The sequence below is a fragment of the Gorilla gorilla genome, chromosome 3, assembly GCF_029281585.2.
Source record: "Gorilla gorilla gorilla isolate KB3781 chromosome 3, NHGRI_mGorGor1-v2.1_pri, whole genome shotgun sequence".
Classification (NCBI taxonomy): domain Eukaryota; kingdom Metazoa; phylum Chordata; class Mammalia; order Primates; family Hominidae; genus Gorilla; species Gorilla gorilla.
The window spans coordinates 162,900,722-162,924,599 of NC_073227.2; the positions used below are offsets into that span (position 1 = coordinate 162,900,722).

General features: G+C 37.5%; 1 protein-coding gene across 8 annotated transcripts in view; it reads right to left on the bottom strand.

The window, feature by feature from the left end:
• INPP4B (inositol polyphosphate-4-phosphatase type II B) overlaps positions 1-23,878 on the bottom strand; it is an 809,117-nt gene that overhangs the window by 85,030 nt on the left and 700,209 nt on the right. For all 8 annotated transcript variants that reach the window (XR_008679096.2, XM_055384744.2, XM_019025935.4 and 5 more), the window contains 3 exons: positions 11,243-11,415; positions 9,948-10,071; positions 8,785-8,902 (listed from right to left, as the gene is read on the bottom strand). Coding sequence is in view for 7 of the 8 variants with exons in the window: in XM_055384744.2 (XP_055240719.1) it covers positions 8,785-8,902; positions 9,948-10,071; positions 11,243-11,415 (415 nt within the window). In the remaining variant the exon portion in view is untranslated. The remainder of the gene's footprint in view (positions 1-8,784; positions 8,903-9,947; positions 10,072-11,242; positions 11,416-23,878) is intronic.

Here is a 23,878-nt window from a genome sequence, read left to right on the forward strand (position 1 = left end):
AGCTACTTACATATTTTAAAAACTGTCATCTTCTGATACAGTGTGAATTGAATATAGAAATTTAGAAAGCTTTGCCCAGAGGTGGAGAAAATCCATGTGTTTCAAGACCTATATGGAGTGGTGGCATTGTAAGATATGCACTGGGGAAATAAGCATAGGGCAAATAGTGAGCCTCTTTGTGAAAATCTTTTTAATTTCTCCTAGTATAACATTATTGATAAACAGTGTGGACCACTGACTCTGAGAATTGTTTCTTTCTAGCTATGAAATAGAGACCCGGTAAATATCATGAATTTAGCAAGCAGGGATGTTAGCACTACCTTCAGATGAATGAGCGCATTATTTGTCTTTGTTTAATTGCTCTCAATGCCATTTACAATAGCCTGGCTAACAGTTTTTCAGGAATATGAGAAGCATCAATGAGTCAGTTCATGCTTTAAACTTGTTCTGAAGGTGAAACATATAATTTCTTTGTGATAATTTTACCAGCTTTATTAAGAAATTGATATGAATTCATGCATTTTAAGTATATAATTCATACTTTCAACAAATTTACAGAATTATACAATCATGACAATAATCCAGGTTTAGTACATTTCCATCAACTTAAAAAGATTCCTTGTGCCTGTTTATAGTCAGCTATACTACCACCGCTAGCCCAGAAAGCCACTCATCTATTTTCTCTCTGTTTCCTATGAATGAATTTTATTTTTCTGCATATATCCAATGAATTGATTCATACAGTATGTAATCTTTTCTGTCTGGCCTTTTTCACCTAGCATAATGTTTTTGAAGTCATCCATGTTGTGGCATGTATCAGTAGCTTGTTCCTTTTAATTAGCGAATAGAATTCTATTGTATCGATATCACTTTTTATCAACACATTTATCAGTTGATAGACACTTGGATTATTCCATGATTTGGTGTATTATTAATAATGCTGCTATGAACATGCAGGATTGAGCCGTGGTATGGAGATATGTTTCATTTTCTCTTGGGGGTAAGTCTAAAAGTCATATGGTAATTTTATATTTAACTTTTTAAGACTGCCAAACTGTTTTCAAAGTGACAGTTCCACCAGCAATGTACAAGGGTTCCAGGTTTTCCACATCCTCACCAACATTTGCTCTTATCTGATGATTCTAGTGTGAAGGAAATGGTATCTGTGATTTTAAATTTATTCTCCTAGTGAGGAATTATGTTGAATATGTTTTCTTATACTTATAAATCATTCATATATCCTATTTGGTGAAACGGCTATTCAAACTTTTTGCCCATATTTAAATTAGGTTTTTGGTGTCATTATTATTGAGTTGTAACATTTATTTACATATTCTGAATATGAGTCCTTTTTCAAATATAGGATTTGTAAATATTATCTTCTAATCTGTGGCTTGTCTTTTTACTTACTTAATGGTGTTCTTTTGACGCTTAAATGTTCATAATTTTGATGAAGTCCTATTTATCTATTTTCTTCTTTTATGGGTCTTGATTTTTGTGTTATGTCTAAGAACTAATTACCTAAACTGGTAATAACTTCTCCAAGCTAAAGGAGAATGTTCAAACCCATCACAAAGAAGATAAAAACCTTGAAAAAAGATTAGACAAATGGTTAACTAGAATAAACAGTATAGAGAAGACCTTAAATGACCTGATGGAGCTGAAAACCATGGCACGAGAACTACATGATGCATGCCCAAGCTTCAGTAGCCGATTCAATCAAGTGGAAGAAAGAGTATCAGTGATGGAAGATCAAATGAATGAAATGAAGTGAGAAGAGAAATTTAGAGAAAAAAGAGTAAAAAGAAACCAACAAAGCCTCCAAGAAATATGGGACTATGTGAAAAGACCAAATCTACATCTGATTGGTTTACCTGAAAGTGACAGGGACAATGGAACCAACTTGGAAAACACTCTGCAGGATATTATTCAGGAGAACGTCCCAAATCTAGCAAGGCAGGCCAACATTCAAATTCAAGAAATACAGAGAACACCACAAAGATATTCCTCGAGAAGAGCAACTCTAAGACACATAATTGTCAGATTTACCAAAGTTGAAATGAAGGAAAACGTGTTAAGGGCAGTCAGAGAGAAAGATTGGGTTACCCACAAAGGGAAGCCCATCAGACTAATAGCAGATCTCTCGGCAGAAACTCTACAAGCCAGAAGACAGTGGGGGCCGATATTCAACATTCTTAAAGAAAAGAATTTTCAACCCAGAATTTCATATCCAGCCAAACTAAGCTTCGTAAGTGGAGGAGAAATAAAATCTTTTACAGACAAGCAAATGCTGAGAGATTTTGTCACCACCAGGCCTGCCTTACAAGAGCTCCTCAAGGAAGCGCTAAACGTGGAAAGGAACAACTGGTAGCAGCCCCCGCAAAAACATTGCAAATTATAAAGACCATCAAGGCTAGGAAGAAACTGCATCAACTAACAAGCAAAATAACCAGCTAACATCATAACGACAGGATCAAATTCACATGTAACAATATTAACCTTAAATGTAAATGGGCTAAATGCTACAATTAAAAGACACAGACTGGCAAATTGGATAAAGAGTCAAGACCCATCAGTGTGCTGTATTCAGGAGACCCATCTCACGTGCAGAGACACACATAGGCTCAAAATAAAGGGATGGAGGAAGATCCAAGCAAATGGAAAACAAAAAAAGGCAGGGGTTGCAATCCTAGTCTCTGATAAATCAGACTTTAAACCAACAAGATCAGAAGAGACAAAGAAAGCCATTACATAATGGTGAAGGGATCAATTCAACACGAAGAGCTAAGTATCCTAAATATATATGCACCCAATACAGGAGCACCCAGATTCATAAAGCAAGTCCTTTGAGAAATACAAAGAGACTTAGACTCCCACACAATAATAATGGGAGACTTTAACACCCCACTCTCAACATTAGACAGATCAACGAGACAGAAAGTTAACAAGGACATCCAGGAATTTAACTCAGCTCTGCACAAAGCAGACCTAATAGACATCTACAGAACTCTCCACCCCAAATCAACAGAATATACATTCTTCTCAGCACCACATCACACTTATTCCAAAATTAACCACATAGTTCGAGGTAAAGCACTCCTCAGCAAATGTAAAAGAACAGAAATTATAACAAACTGTCTCTCAGACCACAGTGCAATCAAACTAGAACTCAGGATTAAGAAACTCACTCGAAACTGCTCGACTACGTGGAAACTGAACAACCTGCTCCTGAATGACTACTGGGTACATAACGAAATGAAAGCAGAAATAAAAATGTTCTTTGAAACCAATGAGAACAAAGATACAATATACCAGAATCTCTGGACACATTTAAAGCAGTGTGTAGAGGGAAATTTATAGCACCAAATGCCCACAAGAGAAAGCAGGAAAGGTCTAAAATTGACACCCTAACATCACAATTAAAAGAACTTGAGAAGCAAGAGCAAACACATTCAAAAGCTAGCAGAAGGCAAGAAATAACTAAGATCAGAGCAGAACTGAAGGAGATAGAGACATAAAAAAACCGTTCAAAAAAAGCAATGAATCCAGGAGCTGTTTTTTGAAAAGATCAACAATATTGACAGACCGGTAGCGAAACTAATAAAGAAGAAAAGAGAAAAGAATCAAATAGATGCAACAAAAAATGATAAAGGGGATATCACTACTGATCTCACAGAAATACAAACTATCATCAGAGAATACTATAAACACCTCTATGCAAATAAACTAGAAAATCTAGGAGAAATGGATAAATTCCTGGACACATATACCCTCCCAAGACTAAACCAGGAAGAAGTTGAATCCCTGAATAGACCAATGACAGGCTCTGAAATTGAGGCAATAATTAATAGTCTACCAACCAAGAAAGTCCAGGACCAGATGGATTCACAGCCAAATTCTACCAGAGGTACAAAGAGAAGCTGGTACCATTCCTTCTGAAACCATTCCAATCAATAGAAAACAAACGAATCCTCCCTAACTCATTTTATGAGGCCAGCATCATCCTGATACCAAAGCCAGGCAGAGATACAACAAAAAAAAGAGAATTTTAGACCAATATCTCTGATGAACATTGATGCAAAAATCCTCAATAAAATACTGGCAAACCGAATCCAGCAGCACATCAATAAGCTTATCCACCATGATCAGGTGGGCTTCATCCCCAGGATGTAAGGCTGCTTCAACCTATGCAAATCAATAAACATAATCCATCACATAAACAGAACCAAAGACAAAAATCACATGACTATCTCAATAGATGCAGAAAAGGCCTTTGACAAAATTCAACAGCCTTTCATGATAAAAACTCTCAATAAATTAGGTATTGATGGGACGTATCTCAAAATAATAAGATCTATCTATGACAAACCCACAGCCAATATCATACTGAATAGGCAAAAACTGGCACAAGACAGGGATGCCCTCTCTCACCACTCCTATTCAACATATTGTTGGAAGTTCTGGCTAGGGCAATCAGGCAGGAGAAGGAAATAAAGGGTATTCAATCAGGAAAAGAGGAAGTCAAATTGTCCCTGTTTGCAGATGACATGATTGTATATCTAGAAAACCCCATCGTCTAAGCCCAAAATTTCCTTAAGCTGATAGGCAACTTCAGCAAAGTCTCAGGATACAAAATCAATGTGCAAAAATCACAAGCATTACTATACACCAATAACAGACAAACAGAAAGCCAAATCATGAGTGAACTCCCATTCACAATTGCTTCAAAGAGAATAAAATAACTAGGAATCCAACTTACAAGGGATGTGAAGGACCTCGTCAAGGAGAACTACAAACCACTGCTCAACGAAATAAAAGAGGACACAAACAAATGGAAGAACATTCCACGCTCATGCATAGGAAGAACCAATATCATGAAAATGGCCATACTGCCCAAGGTAATTTATAGATTCAATGCCATCCCCATCAAGCTACCAATGCCTTTCTTCACAGAATTGGAAAAAACTACTTTAAAGTTCATATGGAACCAAAAAAGAGCACGCATTGCCAAGACAATCTTAAGCCAAAAGAACAAAGCTGGAGGCATCAGGCTATCTGACTTCAAACTATACTACAAGGCTACAGTAACCAAAACAGCATGGTACTGGTACCAAAACAGAGACATAGACCAATGGAACAGAACAGGGCCCTCAGAAATAATACCACACATCTACAACCATCTGATCTTTGACAAACTTGACAAAAAGAAGAAATGGGGAAAGGATTCCCTATTTAATAAATGGTGCTGGGAAAACTGGCTAGCCATATGTAGAAAGCTGAAACTGGATCCCTTCCTTACACCTTATACAAAAATTAATTCAAGACGGATTAAAGACTTAAATGTCAGACCTAAAACCATAAAAACCCTAGAAGAAAACCTAGGCAATACCATTCAGGACATAGGCATGGTCAAGGACTTCATGACTAAAACACCAAAAGCAATGGCAACAAAAGCCAAAATTGACAAATGGGATCTAATTAAACTAAAGAGCTTCTACACAGCAAAAGAAACCACCATCAGAGTGAACAGGCAACCTACAGAATGGGAGAAAATTTTTACAATCTATCTATCTGACAAAGGGTTAATATCCAGAATCTACAAGAACTTAAACAAATTTACAAGAAAAAAAATCAAACAACCGCATCAAAAAGTGGGCAAAGGATATGAACAGACACTTCTCAAAAGAAGACATTTATGCAGCCAACAGACACATGAAAATATGCTCATCACCACTGGCCATCAGAGAAATGCAAATCAAAACCAAAATAAGATACCATCTCAAGCCAGTTAGAATGGCGATCATTAAAATGTCAGGAAACAACAGGTGCTGGAGAGGATGTGGGGAAATAGGAACACTTTTATACTGTTGGTGGGACTGTAAACTAGTTCAACCATTGTGGAAGACAGTGTGGCGATTCCTCAAGGATCTAGAACTAGAAATACCATTTGACCCAGCCATCCCATTACTGGGTATGTACCCAAAGGTTTATAAATCTTGCTGCTATAAAGACATATGCACATGTATGTTTGTTGCGGCACTATTCACAATAGCAAAGACTTGGAACCAACCCAAATGTCCATCAATGATAGAACGCATTAAGAAAATATGTCACATATACACCATGGAATATTATGCAGCCATAAAAAAGGATGAGTTCATGTCCTTTGTAGGGATATGGATGAAGGTGGAAACCATCATTCAGAGCAAGCTATTGCAAGGACAGAAAACCAAACACTGCATGTTCTCACTCATAGGTGGGAACTGAACAATGAGAACACTTGGACACAGGATGGGGTACATCATACATTGGAGTTTGTCGTGGGGTGGGGGGAAGGGAGAGGGATAGCATTAGGAGATATACCTAATGTAAATGATGAGTTAATGGGTGCGGCACACCAACATGGCAGATGTATACACATGTAACAAACCTGCACACTGTGCACATGTAGCCTAGAACTTAAAGTATATATATATATACACACACACACACATACGTATATATACATATATATGTATATATGAGTTCTATATATATATACGTATATATACATGTATATATACGTATATATATATAACTCATTACCTAAACCCAACTTACAAATATTTCCTTCTGAGTTTTCTTCTAGAAGTTTCACAGTTTTAGCTCTTACATTTAGATCTATAATCTATTGTGAGCTAATTTTTGTGTATGTGTAAATTCTTCTCTTTCCATATAGATAAACCAATTGTCCCAGCATCATTTTTTGAAAAGATTCTCCATTCTCCATTGAATTACCTTGGCAGCTTTGTTCAAAATCAATTGACTTTAAAGATAATAGTTTATTTCTGGACAGTAAATTTTGTTCTATTAATCTACATGTATATACTTATGCTAATACTACATTGTCTTGATTATTATAGTTTTGTAGTGATTTGTGAAGTCAGAAAGTGTAAGTTTTTCCACTCTGTTCTTCTTTTACAAAATGTCTGGGTCCTTTGCATTTACATATAAATTTTAGGTTAGGCTTGCCAATTTCTGCAAAAAGACTACAGAGATTTAGATAGCGATTGCAATGAATCTATAGATCAATTATGGAGAATTAGTAAACAATATTGAGTCTTCTAATCCATGAACACAGGCTGTCTCTCCATTTAGTGGATCCTATTAATTTCTCTCAGCAATATTTTGTGGCTTCTGTGTACAACATTCAGACTAACTTTGTTAAGTTTATACCTATTCTTTTCGATGTGATTATAAGTTAGACTTGTTAATCTAAACCACCATTTCTGACAACTTTCAGGACTGTGCTATTTCCTCCTCCAATCCAAGTCAAGTCAGCCCCCTCTGTTAGTGAAGCTGCTGGTGTTAATGGCCTTGCCCTAGGAAATTGTGTTCACAGGGCCAGGGTTGATGGGAGCAGCCCTTAGCAAAATGCCACAGACTCCTACTGATGCTGCCCAATGTTCACTAGTTTCTCACAAATAAGTACTTCTGAATTCGTGGTGTGCATCCAATTTATTCTGTTTATCCTAAAATGGTTGTTTTGGATTGTTATTTCCAGTTGTAATATTCCTTTTGGAGAGAGGGTGTGCTAAGCTGCTCACTTCATCATTCTAGGAGTCACGCCCCTACCTGCACGACCACTTTTGAGTTTCAATACTGTTTGAAGAACTTCCTCAGAAAAAGCATGCTGTACTCTGCCTACACTAAATGTCCTGGTAAGCTTCCCTTAAACATTGTGATATAAGTATTAGTGTTTCACTTTTGATAGTAAACTTGAGAGAAATATAGAATTGTACTGTTTTTCAGGTGTGCATATGAGCAATTTTATTCTTTTTCTCCCAAATGAATGGCAAGTTAAGCATTAATTCTAGGTAAATATTTAGTTTCTGAGGATGTGGGTTTATTTGTGAGTAAGAAAGTCACCTTTCAGTCAACTATGTGGTTCTGGGTATCCTTCATAACATTTAAAATAATTATTATATGTTTACTATCAACAGGAAAACAAGTTTACTTTGAACTTTATACTCAGTGTGTTTTGCCTCTCTCTCTAGCATGAAAAGTCTCTCCCTTTTGTATGTTCATATGTTTTGAACATGACCCCAGAATGTTTCAAATTTTAAATATCCTCATGCAGCAATTAAAAGCACTAACACCGGAATAGTTTGGACCTCTGATTGAGACAACTTACTATAAGATGTACCTCTCCTATTGGAGGTCTGTTCTACACACCATCATTTTTCTTAATTATTTCTGACATTTTGCCTATCATACACTGACCTTCAAAGCTATTTATTGAAAACCCTTCTAGGAAACCTCACAGTCTGAGAGTGAGTTGTCAAAAATAATTAAGAAAAATGGTGGTATATTCCCCTGACACAGAAACATATCTTTTCTAAAATGTTGCTGCTTTTAACTGAATTTAATTTAAAGTCATTTCAAGAATTATGAGTCTATTAACTGAACAATTCCCGCAAAAGTAAAAACACCCAGAGCTTTGGATGAGATAGTAATAAGGAGAAAAATGTTCTCATGCAGGCTATTATTTTGAATTTCTTGTATTTTGTGGGAGAGTACTGCCATACTCAACTCACTACAATTTAAAACATTCATGAGACTTCCAGGAGTTTTTTGAGATTGTCCCCTATCATATCATCCACGTGTATTTCTCACCAAAAAGGAAAAGAAAAAAAACAAAAGAAAAATTCCCAAATCAAACCTGAATTCTCCTTGCCTCCTCTGACAGGAGTTAACACGACATGTCTAACAAAGCCTGGTCTTCAGGAAGTGAGCACTGCTTACCGTCTTCCTGTTATAACTGGCAACACATCATTGGATTTGGCTTCAATTATTTTAAATGCGACTTTCTTTAAATCGGAAATGCCAACAGCCATGTCCTCTAGCATTCCAATTTCATCGCCTAAACAATAGAAAAGGCACTTAGTTACAAACAAACATTTGAGGAAAATGTCACTAGCTACTATGCCTCCCTGCTGGAATTTGTTCTAGCATTTTACTGAATGAGTTTCTGAATGCAGTGAACGTACTCTAGACACTTTTCCTCCGAGGCTGAAGGTGTTTCTTAGTGAAATGAGAACCATTTCAATGGACTTCAGAAGTCAATCTACCCTTTGAGGGAAGGAAGAATGTGGACATTTGCTGTGAGGCTGGAGAGAGGTTTTAACCCCTTTATGATTTGTGTACATTTCTTTCTACTGGCAGGACTGATATCTGTTGTCTAGAAATAACAGAGGTAGCTGAATTTATCATCACTGACCCAGGTTCATGCTAGTTTTGCATCTCCATACATTAACAAATGAAGCCTGACAGGGAGATCATTAAGATTCCAGATCAGCACTCTCTAACAGAAATATGTGAGGCACATATATAATTTTAAATTTCCTGGTAGTCATTTTTTAAAAGAGTGAAATTAAAAAGGTAGAATTAATTTTAATAATATATTTTACTTAATCCAGTATATCCAAAATACCATTTCAATTGTAAATTAATATGAAATTATTAATTATCCATATAAAATACCTTTTAAAACTAGTTTTTGAAATCTGGTATGCATATCTAGTACTTATTGATTTGGACTAGACACATTTCAAGTACCCAAAAGTCACACAAGGCTACGATATTGAACAGTGCAGTTCTAGACATTACAGGGTTGAGACTTTAAAATCCAGTCATTGCAACTATGTTGGCACAGAGCCTTTTATATTAAAAAAGCCAGATGGCTGCTCAGGAGTCCACTCTGAAATAATCTATAATTCCATTTTCAAAGCATAATAGGAGGCAAAAGTAAGTTACAAGCTGAATGCAAAAAACTGAAAGTTATATTATTTTTGTAATACTTGGCACAATAAAGGTTTACTTATTTTTATGTTTTCTTGAAAAATTTCTGGATTAAATATCCTTATGAATAGAAATGTGATTTTAACTTGTACTAAAGCAATACTCACTGTATGTACTTAGCAGTCCTTCATATTGTACTATCAACCCCACTGTGTGAAGCTGCTGTAGGAAGCCTGGGTCATACAGACTTGTCTGTAATTTGATGATAAAACCACAAACCAATCCGGCAAGCTGAAAAAAAAATATTGATGAGATTTACTGCAGTTAGCAAACGTATTTGTTTTATTTTGAAATATTTTAAGACTTCTGAGGCATCAGATTCGATTCTCAGGTGTGTATAACAAAACTACAACTATTTGGTAGGCATAGTAAAACAAGTTGACAGTCTTTGATCTAGAATTGCTGTGTATAAAAGTCTTGGGGAAGGTAGAAGTGCAAAGGGAAAAAGAACATGGACAGGAGTAAGGTCGATGGGTCTTCAAATCTTATGTCTACCATTTCTAACAGTAAAATCATAAACACTTAAGCACCTCCAAATCTTACTATTTTTTTGTACATGTAAAATAGAGATGATAATAATCATTTCACAGGGTCATTAAAAGAACACAATGACGAAACATGTATGTATAAGGCAGAGCATATTTTCCGACACCTGGTTAGCTTCATGTGCCACTGGACCATTCGTGAAATAGTGGGGGAAAGCGACAGTTTGGTTAAAACATTCCCTTTTCCTAGAATGTTTAGAAAGAGAAGTCTTCTTTTTCTTTCCCTCCATATGTCCTGTCTATAAAACTCAGCCATGAGGATGGAGGCAGGTGGGGAGAAGGAAGGCACCAGCACACCCACCGTGATGGAGGCAGGCCTTGGCATTATGAATCATGTTGGGTGTAGGCAAAGAAGGTGGCCCTGTCAAACCTCCTATTCGAGCCTTACTGCCCTGAAAACTTATTTTAAAAACAAAATAAGAGATCATTGTGAAATCCTGTCCCAGGATTCATGGGGGAGCTGTACAACTAAGCGACTGCAAACAGATCCCCTTTGCCAAGTCCTAGCTTGTCACCTGCAGTGCAAGTCAACAGTCCCTTCCCTTACACTTATGTAGATCCCAGAGCATAATACAAAGATGATGACCACTTCCTTCATGGACTTCATGCCCTGTGAAGCAGAATTTACATGTTAGAGACTTGGCCATCTCTTTTCAGAAATAAATACTTAAGGTCTCATAAACTCTTTGCTTAGGATATTCAGCTAATATTTATTGTGAATAAGAAACATGGGATACCAAAACTTTAAGGATCTTTTTAAAAATAAAGCTGTCCCAATAAGAATTCTATTCATCATCAAGGATAGGATGTTAACAATCTGGCGTTGTTTTGTACTAACAATAACAACAGGCACCTACTGCTTGGCTGAAGACGATGTCTCTTCTTAGCGTCAGCATCAGACACTGGGGCAAGCTGTACGCAAGTTCCTGAAGGAGCACAAACGTCAGGGACTGCTTGGCTCGGTTCACCACTTCTCCCATGCAGTCCTTCAGGGTAAGGATGAGGGGATACAACTGTTCATACCAGTCCTCTGGGGGAAGGGGGTGTAAGAACAGTGCAATAGATGAAGGAAGGTCTTGGAATATAATGCAGAACCAACTTCCAACTTATTTTTAATTTTTCAGTAAGTTAGACATATTCTTAAGGATTCACAAAGATTAGAGCTGAAGATCTCTAATTTAAATCTCTCCCCTGAACTCCACAATGTCCATAAGCAGCCACCCATCGGACCTCTCCAAGTGGATGCATTGAACATATTTGCAGCAGATCTCTCTTCTCTGCTCACCTCTAATCTGTGCACTACCTGTATCTTAGTGAGTGGTGCCATCAAATCTTTCTCATACTGGAAACAGAAGTTTTACTGGACTTCCTCTTTTGCAGTTTTCACATTACCTTGGTCATTAAATTAGTTCTACTACTGTTAACAGTCCATCAATATGCATCTTCTCCTTGTCCATGCCCATCGTTGTTTATTGCTCTCCCTTGGATTCCTTCCTGGACTACTCCCTAACCCATCTCCCTTCCTCCAGTCACACTCTACTGAATTCCCTTCTCAACAGTGTTGCCAGAAACATTTCTAATCAGTTTGTATCTGATTGTACCACTCACTCCTCACTTCATAAAATATTTTGAAAAAAAAAACCACTAAAGCATTCATAAATAAATAAAGTTCAAACTCATGAAAGATTCTCCATTATCTAAACTTTGCCTATTTGTCTAATCTCATCTTTCAGAAGTTTATTTGCTGTCTTGAGTCTCAGGTGAATTGAACCTCATGTATTTCCTTAAACTTATCTTGTTCTCTCATCCCAATGTCTTTGCAAATCCTATCTCCTCTCCTGGAACACTCTTTTTCTACTTATCTTCCTGACAAATGCTTTATCTCTTCTGCAAACTCAATTCAGGACTTCTCTTCTCCAGGAAGTCTTCCTTCATTTCCCCCTTACTACACTTCCCTATTCCGTGAAGATTGGGTTGAGTTGACTTCCTTTTGTGCCTGTATCTTCCTGTCCCGGGACTACTCACACACTACTCACCATTTTCCTCTGCAAGAAAGATAACTCACTGAGGGCAAGGAATTCATTTTTTAATCACCGAATCACTAGAACCTAGCATAGTGCCTAGCATATAGTAAATATTCAATAAGTTTTAATTGAATGAGAAAAGTTACAATAAATATAAAAAGTTTTAAAGATATAGACAAGTATAAGTAAGTCAAGTTTTGGGTAGTATTTGGGATTCAAATAGCTGTTCTTCAAATGAAGATGCAAAATTGAGACCATTTGTGCTATTTGTATGTCTAGATTTCTAACAGGCATCAACTATACAATTATGACTTTGGTATGATATAGAAAAAATTTACATTCTGTTTCAGTTAATTTGGAGATCAAAGCCCTGGCAAATGTTAACTATCATAAATTCTTGACCGTGTGACATTCCATTAATATATAAATAAATTAATGGATGACAAATACGATTTGATATGAATGAGTGCATGCTGCGAAATTAATTATAAAGCAGGAACTGAAATGATATGATCTCCTCATCATAAAAGTGCAAGCATCATTGTGAGTAATGTGAGTGGTAAATAATCAGTTAAGACCTTGAAAGAGTGACAGGGAATAATAAAAAGAATCACAATCACTATCGTACCATGTCTACTGTCACTTATTTATTTTATGTTGTGGTATAATAGACTAGATGAAATAAACCCAAAGGGTTGAAAGGATAATTAATGGCCCCAACATAATAAAAAGATACATTCTTATTAATACTCTATGAAATGCCTATGTGATGCCATAATGTAAAATACATTAGAATGTTAGAAATTATTATTTTAAAAATATTGTAGATGTACGTGCTATTATGAGGATAAAAAACATAAACAAAGAGGAATGCAACAGAGCCCTATTAATGCATGATCATTTAATATTGGACAAACTTACAGGCAGCCTAGAATAAAATGTGAACAATGGTTCAATTTAAACAAGCATTGGTTAACTGTTGATTCTTATGTCATTGTCATGTGTAAAAGGGAAAATGGAGGTACACTGAACTTTTTTTCATAATAAGAGATACATCAATAGATACCAAGAATGAATATCCTATATTCCTATTTTTTCATATTCGCATTTTTATCTCCTGTTCTCTCTTTATTTAATTGTTGCTCTCAATATGAATGGGTATACTAATAGACACAGGGAAACACTAGAAAAAACTTCAATAAATTAACCCAGATGTAAATTTTAAACGATAACAGACTGAAAACTGCTTTTGTTCTGTGCTTAGCTCTGTAGAGATTTGTTTCTACTAGAGAATTCCCAAACATAAAATACATCTTCTGTGCAGTAGGTGGCGCTGCTTAATCAGGCTGAAGCAGAACTACTTTGCACTTACTGCATTCAAGTAACTGATTTTTACTTTGTACGCAGTTGTATAGTTCCCAAACAGCATGTACTTATTGTTTAAGCATCTTGCATGGTACTATCCTGAATCAACTGGTCAATACTTTATATGATTTTTCTAGTTAGAAAATTAGAAAAATAACTTAAGTGACCACATTTGTTTTATTGCAAGATATTAAGTGACAATTCTAATTAAATATTTGTTTCTCTTAAAAGTATTTAAAGGAGAAAATTTTGCAGATTTTCTCATTAGCATAAGGATAGTTGCTTTATTCACTTCCATCTTCACTTATTTAACCGGTTGATTCTTAATTATAAATTACAATCAGATGACCAAAAAAACAAAACCAAAACAAGTCTGGTTTCCAGTTTCACTAGATTGGAAGTGGAAATCCAGGAAAAAAGGAACACACAACATTCTAAACCTAGGAACAGTGTTACATACTTCTGATACTAACAATATTCCAGTGTCTCTATTTCGCATAATTATATATACTTTTTATGGCTAAAATTTCAGGAAAATGACAATATAGGAAAGCGTTAATTATGAATGAGAAAATTACAAGTTTGTGAGCAAGGTAAAATGTCTTTAAAATAGTAGTAAGCCTTCTATGGAAGAACATAAGTCAAAAAGCTAAAAATACATTTTTTTTTTCTAGAAAAGAAACAATTTAAGTTGAGCAGATAATGGAAAATTGTACTGGAAAATTCCAATGCCAATGACTCCAGGTTTTCTTCTCTGTTAATATGCAGTCAGTGTAAATCTCAGGTTCCGAAATAAACACAGTGACTACGACAGGCCAAAGCAAAGCCAAAGTCAGTTCATAAATGGCCTTTTTGCTCCAATGAACATCCCAAATCATTCTCACAAAGGAAAAATAAATGCTTTAGTTTTTTGCTTTAAAATGTTTTGGGGGAAATTAAAAAAAACCCAAGCTTCAGCTCTTGACAGTTTTCAGACTTGTCACTTGCCCCTCACCTTTGTGTCTCCATACCTTACATTTTACATGGTGTTTATTTGGTCCTCCTGATAAAGATGAAGGTAGTATTCATTCATATATAAATATATATATATGTGTGTGTGTATATATGTATATACACATATATATACATGTGTGTGCACACACACATACACACAATCTTAGTTGAAACTTGGAAAAACTAAACTCAGAAGAGTGGATGTGTGTATTTCAGGATTTCGTACTTTTACACACACACACACACACACACACACACATACATTTTTTATAAACCTAGTGAAGCTGGGGAGCTAAGGGTGCCCCACAATATAGTCACTGCCCCGCTATCTCTGCCCTGAGCCAACTAGCCTAGCAGGCACTAAGTGTGATTTTATTCCCTGGGCTCCTTTCCATGACAGAGGAAAATACTAAGAGAATGTTTTAGTGTGTCTGTAAGAACTTGCTGAGACTCCTTAACCCTGAGACCAACAAGAGTCTTTCCTCTGGAAAACATAAAATGCATGTGGCTTAGCTGAGCTTTTCCTGAGCTTTGTGAAGTGTGTTGGGAGCCATCCAAGCACAGCCTCTGTTTTCTAGCCCTCTACTTGCTTCTCCGGCATATTCAAGGGAAGCTCACTGAAGGATTCAGAGAACGGCTGCTGGGTGCCCCCCTCACCTCCTCCACACATCATCTATTTCCTGTGCAGGATGTTCACGTCCTCTGAGCTCAATCCCTCTTATGTTACTCAGGAGAAAAATAAAAGAGCCAAATATCAACCAACTGTAGCAGAGCATCATGCTTTCTTCACAATTTCTGAGCCATTCTCTTCTCAGGTGCTTGGTCTTCTTTGCTCATTTAAAATAATTAACTTCACAAAAGCTTGTAGCTATTGTTATTTCCGTTATCGCAACCTTTCAGACACAGAAAAAAGGAAAAGTAAAAAGATTGCACATGCATTAAACTTTATGCAAAGAGATAACAGAAGAAATGAGCCAGCTCTTAGGATTCTCTTAAGGTAACAAGATGATGAACTGTGAAGCCAAGCAATTAGAATGGCCATTAAGGGGGGTAATCAAATTCCCAAGGTCATGAAGTGAACACAGACCAAACTTACAGCCAGTAGGGGTTTTCATCTATGCCTGAACCCCAGGTAGTACAGAAATGGTGACCGGTTCATGGTTGGGGGCTGGTTATTTCCTGCTTATAAAATTTTTGTTGACTTTGAAGGGCCTATGCCTTACATCAACCCAAATAAGGGTACCTATGTGCCTCTGTGAGTGAAGTTCTTGTCTTTCAGGCACAATTTTGCAGTGTGAACATTAATAATGTGAAGGGATCAACTAATAATAAGGTTTCTTCTGCAGACACTTTATAGGTAAATTCCTTTGTATGGGCATAATACACGTCGCCAACTTTGGTCATAGACCCTAGACATCTGCCCATAGGAGGCCTCTAAATACCTGGACATATCCTAGGGGCACAGGGCCTAGAAACTAGGCTAATTCCAGATAATAGAAGAGTAATCAGGAAAAGAAAAGCACCTGTGGAAACTTGGCTGCTTCGAATGTTTTCCAGGCCACTCAGAATGTCCTTCTCCAACCAAGCCTTCCTGACCCTCTTCCTGTCTTTATAATCTACTGCCTGTCTCTCATACAGGAATTGAGAAATCTATTTTCATTTGTCTTCTTTTAATAAATGCTAATGTGTCTTTCTTATATCATTGCTCCCCCCTCCTTTTTCATGACATCATGAGAAATGGACTCATTCTTTGTACAAAGATAGTGTCTTCTATGTGAGGTGCTGTGGGTGATACTAATATTTTTAACTCATGCCCCCTCCTTCAAGGAGCTAAAATCGAGAAGGAAAGGTAGGAAGTACAAAGGAATACCTACAGTATAAGGCGGTATGATAACAGCTACAAAAGTTGGGACAGTGACCAAACGAGTTTTAGAAGAGAGAGAGTTTAGAGGCAAGAGAGTTCAGAGTTCATCTCTGGTGAGAAGACTGTGTTCACTCATGGCTGTGGCATTTACTGCAAACTTAAAGGAAGTCACATGTGGAAAGTGCCCAGGGAAGTCTGCCTGGACTGCAGGTAGTAGACACCCACAGTGAGGCTTTGTAGGAATAGAGACTGAGAGGAGTGTTTGGTTTTGTAATGACAAATCTAATAAATAGATGCATAAACTGACCAGAGGGAGAAACAGGGGGTACTGGAAGAGAGGAAATAAATGACTGAGATCACTCAGTGATTTGGAGAAGGCAGGAATAAAACAGAAGTAAATGTTAAGCTGAAGCCATGGAATAAAACCAATGGGAGTCTAGGTATAGGCAGTCACCACGGTAGGGATAGGGAATGGAGGTAGATAGGGGTGGGGATAAAGGACGGTGCAGAGGATATGTGAATAGGGCAAGAGCTAAGAAGCAAGGCCAAATCAGAAACAATGTGTATCAGACAGGGTGAATGAAGAAACAAGGTTTATATTAACCCTGAGAGGAAGGTAGCACGTGAATGTACTTTCCCTTGCCTCTATCTCAGGGCAGCCTCAAAGGCCCTAAGGACATTCACATAAAGAACAAGCATGTATCTTAAAATGTAATCAGTGTAATGTCCACTGAACTATGATCCAAGGTAAATGACTGATCTTAGCACCTTCCACATGTATGAGAAATGACTGTACTGCTCAACCCAAGACAAATGGCTATGACAAGAACAAAGGCAAACTTTCCTCATGTCCAGGGAACCTTGTTTGTTTAAACCCTGCCAGCCTGAGAACACAGTGTCATAAAACTTTCTAGTCTTGCTCTTAGGAAAATAGCAAAGGAAATGCAACAACTGATATCCTGGTTAAACTTCTTATTTCGTAGCACAAAGTTGAAAGCCTAAAGTAAATTCTGCTAAGACAGTTTCCAGGAACTAAATCCATTAATCAAACAAGCCTTGTATTTGTTGTAGCACAAAAGTTTTAAATTCAGGTTATGTGTTGACTGGAGGAGTCACACACCCACATTCACTGGGCTTATTTTGTTGCCTTTTGGTCTTAAATAAACTGTAATCTCAGGATTCTGGCCCTCAAGCAGGCTGGGTATTTAAGAATAAGCTGCATAGGTCATAGGTCTTTGAGCAACCTGAAATTATCAATATGTTTACATCAGTGAGCTCCTGTCATTTAAATACTGGCCAGCATCTAAGGTTGAGAAGAGAGGTAGTGGATACTGAGTTGACTGAATCCTTATCAGAGTACAGGCAATCAGAGAAGTGAAGAGGTGCAACATTTTTACTAGGTGAATGTAGGTGAAGTAAACTAGGTGAATATAGAAGTTTCCTAGTAATGTTCAAGACCATGGAATATAGTACATCAATTTTTTGGAGCATAAGTTTATACAAGTGCAATTTTGCTATATGCATGAATTGTGTAGTTGCACCAGTTTAAAAACAAAATTCTGCAAACACAATAGGGCCTCATGTCCATAGATTTAACTTATAAATGCTGAGTAAGCAGTCAAGTAACCAAACAATGTAAACAGTACATTTCTTAGGCCATTTCATTCAATAATCACATGCCCTACAGCCGAGCGTGGTGGCTCATGCCTGTAATCCCAGCACTTTGGGAGGCCGAGGCAGGCGGATCACCTGAGGGTGGGAGTTCGAGACCAGCCTGACCAATATGGAGAAACCCCGTCTCTACTGAAAATACAAAATTAGATGGGCATGGTGGCGCATGCCTGTAATCCCAGCTACTCAGGAGGCTGAGGCAGGAGAATTGCTTGAACCCAGGAGGTGGAGGTTGCAGTGAGCCAAGATTGCACCATTGCACTCCAGCCCGGGCAACAAGAGTGAAACTTTGTTTCAAAAAAAAAAAAAAAAAAAGTATTACATGCCCTAAAGTTCCTGGATGAGAGCTATCATCTCCCTTTTCCTCTATCTCGGTTTCTCTGTGGGTGTGAACATCACCATATTTATGAGAAAGTTAAGTAATTTTTCGATGTAATTATGAATTCTTAATTTCTGCATATGATTCCACAGCAAGCCTTTAAAATATACCTAAGGGACTGATTTTCATGAAGTCATCATATAGCATCACAAATTTGTGCCTGAAACAACTCAACATTTTGTTAAAAGGGTGCTAGCGAATATGTTTGTAGAGAATAAGATTGGAGAAGGTTTTTTTTTTTTTTTTTTTTTTTCTTGGAGAGAGCAGAGGCAATGCATCATAGACTCTAAGAGGGCAGGCTCTGGAGCCAGACCACCAGGATTAGAACCCAGGCTGTGCACAGGTCACTTCAACTCTCTACTTCTTCATCCTTTAATTTTGTAGAATTACTTCTATAGTGTTGTAAGAATTAAATGAGTTAATGCAGTCAATATTTAATTTTTTTTACCACATATCAGGTAATCCATAAATATGAGCTTCTATGTTAAAACAATTCAAATAAACAAAGTAATTTCTACATGATACTTTGCACTTGCCCTCCTACCAGCATTGATTCTTTATGCTCTTCCTTCTGTCCTATTTCTGAGGATGAACTGTTGTCTAGCTCAGACCGTCTCCTCTGCTGGTCCACCAGATCTCATCCTCTCTCACCTACTTAAGAGTGTCACTCTAGCAATTCTCTCCCTTCCTCCCACATTATCGATATTTCCTTTTTAACTGGATCATTCTTGTCAGAAAACAAACATGCTATTATATCCTCATCTTGAAACAAATATCACTGTTTTGACCCTAATTCCCTTTATAGCTCCTATACTTTATTTCTCCATTTCCTTTCACAATGAAACTTCTCAAAAGAGTTGTCTATACAGGTTGTCTCTACTTCCTTTACTTCCTCTTTCTTTTAACCCACTCTACTTAATTCCTACCCACTCTAGTAAGGCTACTCTCATCATCAAAGACATCCATACTGCTAAATCCAAAGCCATCTCTTAGTCCTCATTTTATTTGACCTATTTTCTAACCCCGGCTTTCAGGATAGCATATTCTCTTTGTATTCCTCCTACCTCACTGGCCGTCTCTTGACCAACTTTGTTGCTGGTTCCTTCACTTATTTCTGACATACCAACACTGAAATGTCCTCAAGTATATATAATCTATAGGTTATTTCCCCTTTCTCTGTACACTCAATCCCTGCTGTTATTATTCAGTCTCGTGTCTTTAAGTACCATCTACATAATAACAATTTCCAAATTAATGTCTTTAGCCTGAATGTCTCCTGAACTCTATTCTTATATGTAACTGCAAACTTGATATCTCCATGTCAAATTTAACATTTCAAATGTCTTACCCTAAAAATAGGTACAGAATCTCACTACTTTTCATCACCTCCACTTGTCATCTTCTTCGTCCAAGCTCATCATGGCTCACCTTGACAACTGTATTCATGTTCTAACTGCCTATATCTGGTTTTACCCTCTTCATGTATAGTCTAATCTCAACACAACAGCCTAGGTGTTAATATCTAAGTCAAATCAGGTTAATCCTCTTGTTCAAAACTCTCTAATTGCTCCCCATTTTTCTCAGAGTAAAAACAACATTTACACAAAGCCTCTACATGATCCTTCCCCTAAGTTACCTGTTTAATGTCACCTTCTACTCTCCTACCATCGTTATCCTTATTTGATCCAAACTGGCTTCCTTGTTGTTTCCTGAATATGGTAGGGACATTTATGCTTCAAGGCTGCTGTAATAGCTATTTTCTATGACCAATATATCCTTTCCCTAGATAGTCACATGGCTCACTGTCTCACCTCCTGTGTCTTTGCTCAAGCATCAGCTTTTAAATGAGACCTATATCGCCTACTCCACTAAACTGCAACCTCTACCCTACAACATTACATCAAAACCCTTTTACGTTGCTCTATATTTTTTTCTACAGCCTCTGTCACCATTACTATACCATGCAATGGCCCTATTTCTTGTGCTACTTTTTATCGTCTCTTTGCTACTAGAGCATAAACTTCAGGAGAGCCAGTGTTTTATCTTTTCTGTTTATTTTTGTAGTCCTCAGGGTCTAAAATAGTGCCTAGCACATAGTAGATAATTAAAATATGTTGAATGACTGAAAAAAATTAATATCACCTTTAAAAATGTGGCACCCTTTTTATTACCATAAAACTTTGGAACTGGAAGAGACCTTAAAACTTTGTACATTATTTTACCAAAACAGGTTGTGAGATGCAGAGAATGTAAATGACTTGACAAAGGCCATGAAGCCAAATAAGTACCAAACTGTGGACTTGCCAAGATCCTGGCTCTGAGTCCCATGTTACTCTGTTACTTCATAATTCATTGTACAATTTTTAAGGAAAACAGCATTAGTTTTCTGGTAAGAACAGATATTTTAAAATGTCATAATGCAAAAATGTTATTGAAATTCTAGGCTTACAATAAAAATGTACTTTACATGGCATATTTTGATTATTTAAGTTTTTAAAAAATTTGTAAGTATACTCTAGTTGGGAGGCCAAGGCGGGCAGATCACCTGAGGTCAGGAGTTCGAGACCAGCCTGACCAACATGGAGAAACCCCGTCTCTACTAAAAATGCAAAAAATTAGTTGGGCATAGTGGCGCATGCCTGTAATCCCAGCTAGTTGGGAGGCTGAGGTGGGAGAATCACTTGAACCTGGGGGACGGAGGTTGTGGTGAGCCGAGATCGCACCATTGCATTCCAGCCTGGGCAACAAGAGCGAAACTCTGTCTCAAAAAAAAAAAAAAAAAAAAGTTGTTTTAGCTGGAGAACTATTAACTTTTTAAAGCTTCATTCATTGATCTTTTTCCAATGAAATTCTCAATATTCATATGTAGAAATTTATGAAATTCAAAATACTAATATTTAAGTCCTCTAGTGAAAAAGATTCTTTGGTACTTGTATGTTGTATGTTTGTATTTTATAAAATAAAAGACTTGTTATAACTATTAAAACCACTGAAATAATTGTCTAATGTTGAATATAAATTCTGAGAATATTAGTATCTTTGCATAAATGTTGAACAATATTCACTTATTAATATCAAGAAAACCTCAAAAGTGTCAACAGCAATGGTAGATCCATATGACTAGGCCTTCATTCCACAATATTGGGCCTCTATTATTTGCTATGAATTATGTTAGGTTCTGGAGATTCAAGGACAAATCACAAACACTTGGCATATTTTCTTATACAGCCAAGTCTAACAGGGGAAATGACATTTAAGATGGCATGTGCAATAAATCAGAGATTCAAAGGTTTCAAAATAGTGGCCTATAGACCAGTCTTACATGGCCTACAAATTTTATTTGGAATTTATCACATTTTAGCAATTTTTAACCTTAAAAAAAGTGAGATATTTTATATAAACATTCAGATTTATTTGAAAAATAAGAAGGGATGACAACTTTAGGTCCATGTTTTCCATGGAAATGACTGGCTGGGGCTGGAGCAGTGACCCCCTTTTGGAGGAACATATACTCTCTACTTTGCTCTGGCTTCTGTCCACTTCACTTGATTCATTCATATTACTTCATATGATGCCTATGGGACCTTGTCCCTGCAAGCCCTGCAGAAAGTGTGACAACGTAAATGACAGAATCCAGTAAAAAATAAAAACAGGAGGACCTATTCAAAAAGCAGTAAATGAGATTTTTTCCTTTTTCCCTCAGTGGTGTTTTTTTGTTTGTTTGTTTGTTTTTTTAATGTTTGTTTGAGACAGAGTCTCACTCTGTCGCCCAGGCTGGAGTGCAGTGGTGCGACCTCCGCTCACTGCTAGCTCCACCGCCCAGGTTCACGCCATTCTCCTGCCTCAGCCTCCTGAGTATCTGGGACTACAGGTGCCTGCCACCATGCCTGGCTAATTTTTAGTATTTTTTATTAGAGACGGGGTTTCACCGTGTTAGCCAGGATGGTCTCGATCTCCTGACCTTGTGATCCACCTACCTCAGCCTCCCAAAGAGCTGGGATTACAGGTGTGAGCGACCGTGCCCAGAGGGTGCTTTTTATTTACTCTTTTTTGCCATACTCCCTTGGATGTGGGGCTACGTGAGTACAGAGCCTCAAAGGCAGTCAGCCTCACCCTGGCTCTTCTGCACTGGCACCCAGGCATGTTGGTAGGTGGGGGTGGGAAGTGATCATTGGGCTGGCGTGAAGATGGAAGGTCGGGCAGGCACTGGAGAACCTTGCAGAACTGCAAGTGAGGCAAGCCTCCAAGGCCCGGGTACAGGCTTCATCACCCTATTGGACTTCACTGACAAAACACAAATGCAAAGATAAAGTTATTCGGAATTTCAGGATGGCAACTCAGAGCATTAATCTCAGAGCACAGGGCTCTGCTGAGTGAGAGGCCGTGTGTGACCACATTGGTCTCACACTCACAGCCTCAGCCTGGATGACCAGGGAAGGCACCCCAGATGATGTGAAGTTTGGGCATGAGGAAAGCTTTGAAAGCTCAGGAATGAAAAGCACCAGGTGAGTTCTCAGAAGAGTTTAATATGACTGGATCATGGAGGATGAGGCAGGGTGAGGTGGAAGGAGATGTCAAAGTGCCTTGAAGTGGCAGGTAGGGGTAAAGAAATGTAGGGCCTGTAAAAAAGGGAGAAAGTGTCTTGAAGAGGCAGGTGGTGGTAAGGGAATTTAGGACCTTGTAAAAGAGGGAGAAAGCTTGGCAAACAAGTGAAGTATAAGATATGACTATCTGAGAAACAGTTCATTAAGATATCAAGGGCAAACCTAAAGGCAGGTAAATCTATATACAAAACCGCTCTTAAAATTTAATCATCCCTTACAAAGAAATGGAAGAACATTCCATGCTTATGGGCAGGAAGAATTAATATTGTGAAAATGGCCATACTGCCCAAGGTAATTTACAGATTCAATGCCATCCCCATCAAGCTACCAATGACTTTCTTCACAGAACTGGAAAAAACTACTTTAAAGTTCATATGGAACCGAAAAAGAGCCCGCATCATCAAGTCAATCCTAAGCCAAAAGAACAAAGCTGGAGGCATCAGGCTACCTGACTTCAAAGTATACTACAAGGCTACAGTGACCAAAACAGCATGATACTGGTACCGAAACAGAGCTATAGATCAATGGAACAGAACAGAGCCCTCAGAAATAACGCCGCCTATCTACAACTATCTGATCTTTGACAAACCTGA